The 11,238-nt window shown below is 56.5% G+C and overlaps 1 protein-coding gene across 5 annotated transcripts; it reads right to left on the minus strand.

The window, feature by feature from the left end:
* Positions 1-277: 277 nt before the first annotated feature.
* Positions 278-10,370, minus strand: C26H19orf12 (chromosome 26 C19orf12 homolog). 5 transcript variants are annotated; one of them, XM_014847013.3, is made up of 3 exons: positions 10,186-10,370; positions 4,954-5,123; positions 278-1,324 (listed from the first exon to the last, which is right to left on the minus strand). In XM_014847013.3, exons 2-3 carry the CDS (start codon positions 5,111-5,113, stop codon positions 1,059-1,061), a joined length of 426 nt encoding a protein of 141 aa, XP_014702499.1. In that variant the 5' UTR covers positions 5,114-5,123; positions 10,186-10,370; the 3' UTR covers positions 278-1,058. The 5 variants fall into 5 exon arrangements, with proteins under 5 accessions (XP_014702499.1, XP_044615511.1, XP_014702500.1 ...); XM_044759576.2 differs by lacking the exon at positions 10,186-10,370 and adding an exon at positions 9,181-9,461; XM_014847014.3 differs by lacking the exon at positions 10,186-10,370 and adding an exon at positions 9,025-9,163.
* Between the last annotated feature and the right edge of the window lie 868 nt (positions 10,371-11,238).

Consider the following 11,238-nt stretch of genomic DNA (forward strand, 5'->3'; position numbering starts at 1 on the left):
CACTGCTCCCGCCCATGGAGAGAGCCCAAGTCCCCACCCTGCCCCAGGGCCTGGGGACCTGCGGGACGGCCTGCGGCTTCCCCAGGAGACTCGGGCAGTGTGAGCTGTGCACACGCTGGCAGCACACGGAGGCCAGAGCAGCCTGGAAACCAGGCCTCCAGCACTGGAATCGGGAGCTCTTTCCTCCTATAAAGCCACAAATTCAGTACCTTCCTTCGTGTTCCATGTGTATGACTCTGAATGTTAGAGATGCCTTATACCAAATACACAGGAAAAGGACTGCTCAGAAAAAGTTTATTGTAATTTAATAACACAGTCAAGTCGTGGTTCTGAAAGCACAGTGAATACAGTATTAGGGGAAATTTCAGGTGGACACATTTCTCAGGGAGAGCGGCAATCCTACCACTTCAGAAAGAGCAGTACTATTAGGAAAGGACTTAGTTTACAAAGCAGCACTCAAGAAGTACCGTGACTTTTCAAAAGGGGAAAGCAGCCCCCGGGAGCTGGGAGCCAGGCCGCAGCTAGGCACGGAAGGGCTGGGGGCAACAGCCGCTTGCAGATTCACTCAACAAGCCGCCTGCCCCTCCAGGAGGCCACGCAGAAGTCCGCAGGGGACGGGCGCCGGTGATCCCAGCACGGGCGGCTCCGAGGCCACGAGATGGGAACCAGCCCCACACTGGTGCTCGGTGCTCAGTGCTCGGGCCAGGCATCATCTTCACAAGGCAGGACAGCTGAACTGGACGGCCTTGCTCCGCTCTCCCGCGTGAGCCAGAGCGCACTCAGAGCCCACCGAGGACTGCCGGGCGCACCTCCGCTTCTCGCCAGCTGCCCAGGCGCAGGGCTGCGAGTGCGCATTAATGCACACGACCACAGAACACGTCTTCATAAATAATTTCCAGAACATGATATGGCACAGCAGCAGCCTGCTCAAAATCACAGCAGGAGATTTTGCTCCAGTTTAAGGTGACACCCCAGTGCTGGGGCTTCCCAAGCTCCCGGGTCCCCTCCTAGGAGTGAGGAGAGTCATCTAACGAGCCCCTCACGTCCCGGGCAGTGGCCTAGTCATCGTAGCGAACCTCGGCCCGGAGCTCCTTGGTGACATAGTTCACCAGCACGGCCAGCAGGCGCTCCTGCAAGGCCTCGCTGCCCAGGACCAGCGCGGTCAGCTGCACGGCATCCGTCCACTCCAGGTGCCTGACGACGGCCGCGGCTTCGTTAAAGAGCTTCTGCTGCTCGGCCGGCGGCAGCTCCATTATGATCTGTGGGATGGGCCTAAACTGCCCGCTCGTCATCCAGGCCCCTAACAGGCCCCCGACGGCGCCCCCTGGAAGACAAGGAAGCTTCAATTAGTGGCCTGACTCATGGACGCCGGCCGCAGGTTCTCTCGGAGAGCACGGCAGCTGGCAGGACGAGGGGTCACACTCAGGAGCCGGTGGACCGGGGCTCGGCTCCTTCTGCTCTACCAGGCAGCTGGAGGGCAAAGGTCTCTGTGGCCCTCCGTCCACTGGGCTCAGACAGCCGGCACCCAAGCGCGCCTTCCCGGAGCTGCACCCTCGAGGCGCGACACGGAGCATCTGCCCTGAGCTAAGCTGACTGAACCCTCCTCAGGGGCTGCGGGCGTCCCTGCTTCCCGTGAAAGCCTCTCTCACCTGAAAGGAGAGGGCCAAGAGGCCTGCGTGGCCTCAGGGAGGGCCATCTCAGAGGAGAGGCTGCTTCCTCCATCAAACAGCTAGTATGCTCCTTGCCCCTGAACTTGGGACGTTTCCAGTGAAACCAGGTGGTTACAGGACCCTGGGGACAGACCAGGAGAGCCGTGCTCTTGAAGCAGTGTTTTTCATACAACCTCTCCAAAGTTGTATGATGACGAATAACAAATTTAATGTACTCAACTATTGCTCTTTCTGCTGCTCCAAAAGGGCACAAAAATTTCCAGAGGTAAATTTCCTATCAAAGTTGAGGCACACTATTTTGGGACTTGAAGACGTCGTATCAACGGAAAGTTCTGTCTAACCAGGTCTGCTGCAGAACGGCACCCCAGGGCAGGGGTCAAACTCAAGTGCCTTCAGGAGCCAGGCAGGCAACTGAAAGGAGCAAAGTGGGCAGAGTGGGCCTGGGGTGACCTGGAGAGCTGGGGCCCTGTCTACAGCGGCAGTGGCTACAACATGCCAACCAATTGCTGCCGCACAGAATACCAGATTTGTATCTTGACCAAGCCCCATGAGGGGCTGGTCTCGTGGTGTAGTGGTGAAGTTCGTGCACTCCGCTTCAGCAGCCCGGGGTTCGCAAATTCCGATCCCAGGCACACACCTACACACTGCTCATCACGCCATGCAGGGGATGTGTCCCAGACACAAAACAGAGGAAGACTGGCACAGATGTTAGATCAGGGCCAGTCTTCCTCAAGCAAAAAGGGGAGGACTGGCAACAGAAGTTAGCTCAGGGCTAATCTTCCTCACACACACACACAAAAATCCCATGATTTTAAAGTGTTGGTGATCAGATATTTAAAAGATGCAGCCCGGCTGGACTTAGTGAGTCTCTCTGAAAGAATGGAGCACGGAAAGGGGAAACCAGCTTTATAGTGGAGAAAGCTAGCGCGCACGACCTTACCCGGCGATCAAGGTGAACACCACCAGGGAGGTCCTGTCATGTGTCCTGATGTCACGTGTCCCTGAAACAGTGCCATGAGAAGGGCACTTCACCTCCGCAGTGTTCTTTCCAAAGATCATAACCCCAGTCTAATCCTGAGAGAGTCATCAGGTACCCCCAAATCGAGAGGTGCTCTACAGAACACCCACTCAGTGCTCCTAACGCGATCAAGGCCAGGGAAAAGGAGCAAAGTCTGAGAATGTCACAGACCGGGAGACTAAGGGGACAGGATGGTTACATGCAACGTGGCGTCTTGAGCTAAAGCCTGCACAGAAAAAGAGCATTAATGCAGAAACTGGTAAAACCCAAATACGGTCTGGAGAATAGTCAACAGTAACATATGTATCAGTGCTACTTTCTTAGTTCCCACAAATGTACCGGGCTGATATGAGATGTTAACATTAAGGGAGCCGAAACTGGGTGAGGGATATATGGGAATTCTCCGCACTATTTCTGCAACTTCTCTGTCAATCTAGTACTATTCCAAAACAAAAAGTTTATCTAAAAGAATGCAGCCCAGGGCAGAGAGAACCCATCTGCAGGCTAGACTCGGCCAACAGGCAGTGAAACCTGCCTCTCCCACGAAGCCCAGCGTGGAGGCGCCCGGAAGCACACCTCCTCTGCCACCGAGGTCAGGCCAGCTCATGTCCTGGGGCCGAGCTCTGCCCCTGGACAGCCTCCCCTCCGCTCTGAAGGAGCATTCCAGGGAGGGAGGACCAGGAAGTTACAAGGGTCACCGAACTTTGCCCGTGACACCAGTGACACGCTTAGAGCCGACAAGAGTGGCACTCATCTACCTAAACCTTTCTGAGAACCTTTCTGAGAACGCCAATATTTGATTCAGAGCAGCACTTAACCAAAGAGACACGAGGAGCATCGACCACCAAGTTACTAACTCTTCAAGGAGAAAATTTCTTTGTTTTCTGAGTAAAATGATGCTCCCGCCATGACCAGGGGTGGCAGGTATCGAACCCCCCAGGTTCTCTACGTGGACATCCTGTTCTCTATCAGCGTCTACTCAGTCTGAGTAAAACACGTGCTCCCAAAACGGCACCTGGGCACAGCTCTACGACAAACGACCCCTGCACGCCCTCCCCTGAGCACACTGGATGGGGCGGGACAAAGATACAGGACGCCACTGAGGAAGAAGGCAAAGGCCGTGTCTCCTCCCTCACTGGCTACTTCCGGGATGGCAAGAGGCTGAAGTCAGGACTCACTAACTCACAGAGTTCGGGGAGGGAGATGTATATGGAAGGCCTGGGGCCACCCAGACACTGATTTTTCTCCCCAGTGTGGCCTCAGCTTAACGAAATGTCCCTTGATGTCAATCCTGCTACTGGGAAGAAGAGAGCAGGAAGCCTTGCCAGCAAGCAGGGGAACAGGAGCCAACCTCAGCAGAAAAGCCGCCGTCTCCCCGGCCTGTATTCCTGGGAAGCCTGTAAGTCACCCAGAAAGCACTTCCACCAGACCACGAGCTCTCCGAGGCCTCGTCCCCAGCACAGGCTGCCTGGCACAGAGGAGGCCTTCGGCAGGGAGCTGCAGAGCCCAGGGCGGCAATCCACGCCATTAGCCAATCCCCTGGGTGGCAGGTCCATCTGAGGCCCCTTGAGGGAGGCCTTATCTTGCCCCTCCCCAAGTCAGGCCCGAACGGTGGCCAACTGACACCACCCCAGCCCATGGTTTGGGCCACATAGGAAGGAATTCTTCCTGCTCCTAATCCAAAGGAAGCAACTTCATCCCAGCTCCACGGAATGATGGGAAAATCAGCCAAACTTCATTCATTGCCAGAAACTGGTTCCCAAACGGAAGCAGGTGGTAAAACAAAGGGACAGGGAGGACCCCTCTAGGACTTCGTTTGTCACTTTTTCTGCATGGGACTGCTTTCTTTCGGAAGGAGGCAGCTCACTCTGAACGAGCTTCTGTGCAATGGCCAGACGGCATCTGCTCCCAGCAGGAGCTCCACACACCCCGGCTCCTCCCTGGTTCCCTTGTGCAGTGATGGAATGGTGACGGGGGAAGGGAGACCATCCCCGGGACCCCAGACACCTGCTATCTTCAGACTCTAGGACACATCCCCAGGGGAAAGGTGTCCTCGAGGTCTGCACGACACAGATGCCATTTCTCAGAGTACCCGACGCTTGTGAGACACAGAAGCTTGAATTTTAAACAGGACAAATTATGCTCACAAAGCCCACTTCACAGATTCAGTCTGAACCCAACAGACTCCTCACACAGGACAGACATTCACGAGGTCTCTGTGGGTCTGAGGCCTTTTCACGACACCCATGAGGCACTTGCACTTACCAACGGCTAGTCCCGGTGGGCCACCAACTAAACCACCAACGAAGGCCACAGCTCCTGTGACCAGGGCGCCCCTCCCTGAGTGTTTGAAGGCTGCCTTCATCTTCCTCTCCTCAGAAATGGAGCAGAGCAGCTGCATGACGTCTTCCACCAGGATAGGCATCTCGGCAGGCCTCGGAGGAAGCATTCCAAAGGCAGAGAGTTAATGAGTGAAAGAGCACTTCCACCCAAATGTTACTCTCCCTAGAATTTTGAGGAAGGGTCCTCATTTTTGCGGACAGAGTGGCTCCGCCATGTGCGTGATGGACAGCACCCAGGCATGTGACAAGTTCTCCTCACAGAGAAAGCAGGCAGCATTTAGCTAATAAGCAAACAGAATCAGCAGAGTGGATGAAAGGGCTTCTTTGCCCTCTGATTAACTTCTGATTAATGGCGGATTAAGGAGCAATCCAGCCACACGCTCCCCCAGGTCATCACAAGTGAGGCAAGCCTACCCTCTCTTGCGTCCGCAGCCTCCCACCAGCTCAGGCAATCCCTGAGGCACAGAGCCTGGCAGATGAGGAGAGCCCCACCCTCGTGTCCTCTTTTGTGTGAGAGGGCATCAGCTCATGCCACGCCAAAGGAGGGGAAAGGACAGGACTCTGCAACCATAATGGCCTTGCGCCTGCACTTGCCCGCCGTGTGACCGTGAGCAGAGGCAGATTCCTCGCCTGTAAGATGGAGATAAACCACCTATAGGCTGGATTCCTGTAAGGTCTAAGCAGAGATGCAAGGCGCCTGGTGCAAGTGTGGGACACTGCAGACCCGCAGACAAGATGGCTCTAAACGAACATGACTAAGTTCGTTACTAAGGCACACCTCTGGCTTCCATGAGCAGCTACTCCTAAAGTCAGTCCAGCTCGACACATGGGACACTAAAGGCAGGGACACGATGAGGCAGTAAGATGAAACAACCAGAGAATAAAGGATATCAAAGAACCCCAGGGGGTTGCATATGTATGGATAGACAGACAGATGGACGGATGGACCTTTGGAACAATGACCTTTAGAACAATTCTCTGAGGTCAGGAAACTGTTGGCCACCCTGGTGGAAAAATGGCAAGCAGGGGCAAGGGCAAGGGCTGGGTGGGCTTGGCCCGGGGTCGCTGGGAATGGAGAGCCCCAACGCTGTCGGGCCACTGGGCAGGGCTGGGAGGGAAAAATCACAGCATCAATGAGCTGGGCTTCCCCTCCCAGCTCCCGCCCGGCCCAAGCTCGACAGGCACTTTCCTTTCTCACCAACACTGCCATTTACATTCGAGGCTGAAACATTCCAACAGTCGCTAAAGGGCCTTACTGAGGGAGTTCTGGGCAGACCCTGTTACTCAGTATCTTCTGGTTATATGAGCTTTTTTTGACCCGAGGATAATCCAGAACCAGTCTCTAATGGAACACCATCCTCCCAATTCTGGGAGAGAATTTTGAGCCCTTATAGCCAATCTGTACATCTACCACATTGCCACAGTCAGGTTTCCAGAACTTCTCTGCAGTCCCAGGAGAGGTAAGCATCCTTTGCTCTGACCCCTGTAAAAGCCCCTTTCCCCCTTTGATATTCTTGAGATCAGTGACTCCCCACAAGTGCATAGGGTCACTGAAGATCTTGTCAAATATAGCCACTATGGGTGGGCTGAGATTGTGCTTTTCCAACAGGCCCCCAGGTGGTCTTCTGACCTCACTTGGGACAGCAAGACTCTAAGAGATCATGACCCAGGATGGCTCAGGTCTGTCACTCAGTCCTCGGGTTCAGACATTGCAAACAGGTGCCTCCCAGATGTGTCTGTTTACCCAGAGGGGTGTGAGAGGCAGTGGGGGGGCAGGCCCTGCAGGGTTACCCAGGGGACTGGAGGAGAACTCAGGTCTGCCTGTCCTGCTCTGGCTCCAGGCGTCCTCCTGGCTTCCAGGCCCTTCTGCTCACTAGTAGCACCCACTTGCAAATAGAGTGAATGCCTCCTCGTCCTCCTTGGAAGAGAGCCCCTTCCACTCTTGCAGAGGTCAAGACTTGTCCACACACAAACATCAGGATAATAAAATAGCATTATAACAGCGAAGGGACTGATCACAGCAGAAGCCGCTCAGCAACGGGAGGACGGAGGGTGTAATCTGGTTTACCCAGCAGCCATGGTCCTGCGAAGCTACTCAGACAAACAAAACGAGTTTTATTTCAAATACATATTAAGATAACCAAAGGAATTAATTTCATGGTAAAACCTTTCAAGAAGCTAAAAATCCTCCTGTAAAATATCTAATCACCTTCTAGCTTAGCTCTGGTTTATATCCAGCTTTTTATCTGTCAATTATGCTAGAAAAAGGGAGCTGAAGCTCAGGTCTGGAGGTGGCAGTGAGCTCCCATTCCCAGGGGCGCGAGGGCTCCCAGCCCTGCCACACTTGGTCCGAAAGGCTGGCTTCCAGGCCTGTGCAATGTGCCCAGACGCCACTCCTGAAACAGGCTTTCTGCAGAATTACAAATCTGCACTCTCGGAACAGTGTCTGCACAGCAAGAAAACGCATGTAAAAGAGGCAGGAAACAGATATATGCGCACTTTACCCTCTATTGTCTATCGAACGAAAAACAGCTTCCGACCTGCTCTCAATGACTTTAACTCAAAACCCACAGGGGCTAATGAGGCATCATTGTGCAAATGCTAATTCCAACCTCCACTTAGCCCAGTCAGACCAGCACAAGGCACAAGCCCAGGGCTCTGCAGAACTGGAAGGCCAGCGGGTGTCACTGTGTGTGGGAGGACAGGCGGAGGAAGTGGCCCAACTCCGGCTGGGTTCAACAGTTCCACGCCACGGGTGGAGGTGGCATTGTGGCTGCCTCGATCCAAGGGAGAGCCGGTTTAATTTCCTTGCGAGAATCATTTTAGAAACCAGAGCATCAACAGACTCTCATTGTGGAGGAAAGGCTTGCAGCCCCATCTCCTGAGCGCTTGCTGAAAAGCTCAGCCTCCTGACTCCTCCAGGCTTGCTAGACTGAGGGAGCCAGTCCTGCCTCTCCTCCTCCCACTCCAAGCTTGCTTTTGTCTGGAAGCAAACGGGCAGCAGGTGAGGAGGCAGGAGGAGCACTCCAAACGGGACAGACCTCAGAGGGGTGGGAGTGCCCCCTCCATATCACCCCTATTTCAGAATCGGATTTGTCCATAAAACAAGCTCTGGTCACAGCGCGCCCATCTGCCAGCCACAGGGAAGGTACAGTCTACTTCTGATTACAGCAGGGTTCTGGGGAAGAGGGAGATGAGCCCGCCCCTGAGACTGCAATCCGGCTTTCTGAGATGGACCACCTTGTAGGAGAGGAGGCAGGAGGAAGGCTTTAGAGCTAACACAGACCTCCACGCGCCTTGTTCTTTAAAAAAATTAGAGGAGCGGAGCCTCTTAAGAGAGAGCGATGATCTCGCTCGCCCGGGATCCTCAGTACTTTCCACTTCTCCGGTGGAATTTGCAAAACGCCACTGCGCACCTGGCCCTTGTAAACCTCGCCTTCCCACCTCCCGATGCCCCAGGGCAAAGGCTGCAGGTGGATCCCAGCAGCAAACACTGTCAATTAGCCCACAGACTTTTTAAAAAAGGAACTGGTTGCCAGTATTTAAAAATCCAGAGATGCCACATACAGCTCAGATTCCATCTCTCCTGAAAAAATCAGAAGAGCCAGCACCGCCGAGCCGGCCTTCCCGCAGCAGCTGAGGCCGGAGCTGAGCGGGAGCGCCCCTCACAGGCCCGGGGTAGGGCACCTTGCCTGCCCTTCGGGACCACAGCAGGTCACGTGGCCGCCTATCAAAGATCCCCGTTTCTTTTTCAAAAGACTAACGCAGCTACCGATCCCGAGCCGAAACTAATCTCCCCTCTTAGCCATTAACATCCCTTCCTGATCCCCTCTAACGCCCAGATCCTCTTCCCTGGCGCCCTCGCATCTGTAACACCCACCGCGCGCGCGCACACGCTCACACACAGGCCCCCGTGACTGCGCAGGCGCACAGCGGGGAGCGCGGGCCCTGGAGTCGGGCTGCGGGTCTAACCCAGCTCCGCCGCTCAGCTTACTCCTGGAGCGACCTCGACCTCTCCGTGCCTCAGTTTCTCCACACGGAAAATGAGTGCCGGGCAGGGCCACCCCGCATCGGGAGGGCCAGGCCCCCAGCCCCGCCCCGCCCCGGGCGCCCTGCCCTGGCCTCGCGGGGCGGGCCCGGAGCCCTTTACCTGGTGGGAGGCGGGCCCGCCGCGCGCCGAGGTCGGAGGCCGCCCGCCCGCCGGTCCCCGCCCCGCCCCCGCGGCGCAGGCCCCGCCCTCCCGCCTTCCGGTGGCGCGGGGGCTTCCGGGTCGGCCTCGGCGGGTCCCCGTGGCGCGCCGCCCCGCATGGTGCAGTGACCCGCGGGCCCGCCGAGCGCGAGCCGCCCTGGCGCCGCGACTTTGGCGGCCGGCCGTCACCGCGGGGTCTCGGGGCCTCGGCCCGGGCGGGCGCGGGGGCGGCGCGCGGCCGCGCGGAGTCGGAGTTCCGGGGCCGCCGGGTCTGGCGTGTGCGGAGGCCGCGCGCCGGCAGTGCTCCGGGATCCCGGGGAGGGGCGGAGGCTGGGGAGCCCCTGGGGAGGGTGCGCGCGCGCGCGCGGGGGACAGCTCAGAGCGCTGCCTGGAGAGGGCCCACAAGGGCCGGCCCGAGCCATCGCCAGTGTGAGCAGGTGCTGGGCCTCCCGAGGGCCGTGCGCTCCGTCCTGCCGCAAGGCCTGGTCCTCATCGCCACCTTCCAGCCCCGGGAGCCGGGGCCATCCAGGCGGGGGTGTCGGGCCGGGCCGCTGGCTCCGAGCCCCTGCGGGAACCAGACCCTGCCTCGCCGTCCCGGGGCCTCTTCCACACTGCCCGAGCCGCTTTATTGCTCCTCCCCTTCCTGCTCCTCTTTCTTCTGAACGGGAAAGTACTTTGGGAACATATGTATCTCACATCTCAATAAAGTGGTTTAAAATTTTTAAGCCGCTTTACTGAGGTATGATTGACATACAGAAAGTTATACATATTTAATATATGCAACTCAGTGAGCTTGGGGTTAACTACACCCCTAAGTACAAACCGTCACCACCCTCGAGGCGTAATATGCCCATCCCCTTTATTGTTATCGCGTGTGTGTGTGTGTAAGAACACCGATCACAATGTCTGCCCTTTAGCACTACGCACTCTGCTGAATCGCCCATCTCCAGGACTTCTCCATCTTACCTGAAACTTGTACTCTGACTACCTTCGTTTGTTACCTCTGTTTCCCCTCTGTCCTAAAGCACTAACCAGGGCTCGCGCGGCCGCGGTGAAGTCACCGTGCGTCCCCAATAGCATTTGTCGCCTGCGTTTGGGTGACGTTCTAGAGTGAAAGCCGCGCTGCGGCAGCCCGCCTCCCCGCGGTGTCCAGGCTCGGACCTGGGTGAGAGCCCCGCTTCTCCGCGGGCAGCTCCCTCTGGCGGCACGTTACAGAACTGGCCTGCCGACTCCCTCCTCAGAGACGGGAGGGAGAGGACCGGGAGGAGGGAAAGGTGCCGCGAGGGACAGCAGCCACAAGGTTGGGGTCCTCGGGACGGGGGGCTGAGTCAGCAACCGGGGACCTCCATTCTGATATGAGTGAAGCCATAAAATGATGGCACGTACCGAAGCCCATAAATGTGACGCCCGGCACCACATTCTCATAGTGGCGCTGGGCTTCCAGCAGTGTGGGTGCTGTGAACGAGGTGCACAGTGGGGTCTCCGTCATGGTGTGGTGGCTGCACTGGCCCAGCATACAGCTGGTGCCTTCATAATGCTTACAGTCGTAAGGTCTGGCTGGGTGACCTTGGGAAAGTCATTCAACTTCTCTGTGCCTCAGTTTCCTCATTTGGGAAATGACAATAATAATAGTGCCTGTCTCATAGGATGTTTCTGAAGATTAAATGAGGAATCTAGATTATTCTTGCTTACATTTTAGGATATGAAAATGAACAGCATCTCCGAAGTCCCAAATGTGACCCTCATGTGCCCAGAGTGCAGGAAATCCGATTCCACCCCAGCCTTCACCATGCACCCCCTTCCTGATGGGCCCACGAACCCCCCAGGGTGCTAGGTTGTGTTCACAGAGCCAGCTGGGGCCAGAACTCAGATGGGCCCCGTGAGGCCAGCGCCCTAATCCCCTGCTTTTGCAGAGGCTGAGTGAGCCACACCTAATTTACATGGCTCTTTCAGGATAAACCCAGCCAGACTGAGGGATGGATGATCCCACACACAGGTCCCACACACACAAACCCCTGC

Source organism: Equus asinus, chromosome 26 (genome assembly GCF_041296235.1).
Source record: "Equus asinus isolate D_3611 breed Donkey chromosome 26, EquAss-T2T_v2, whole genome shotgun sequence".
Classification (NCBI taxonomy): Eukaryota; Metazoa; Chordata; class Mammalia; order Perissodactyla; family Equidae; genus Equus; species Equus asinus.

Excerpts from the sequence above, each read along its gene's own strand:
- C26H19orf12 (XM_044759576.2), bottom strand. The coding sequence starts at position 9,338 with ATGCGGGGCGGCGCGCCACGGGGACCCGCCGAGGCCGACCCGGAAGCC. Across the intron at positions 5,124-9,180 it reads GCGGGCCCGCCTCCCACCAG|GCCTGCCGAGATGCCTATCC; the intron begins GTAAAGGGCTCC and ends GCTTCCTCCGAG. Across the intron at positions 1,325-4,953 it reads CCCACCGGGACTAGCCGTTG|GGGGCGCCGTCGGGGGCCTG; the intron begins GTAAGTGCAAGT and ends CTTGTCTTCCAG.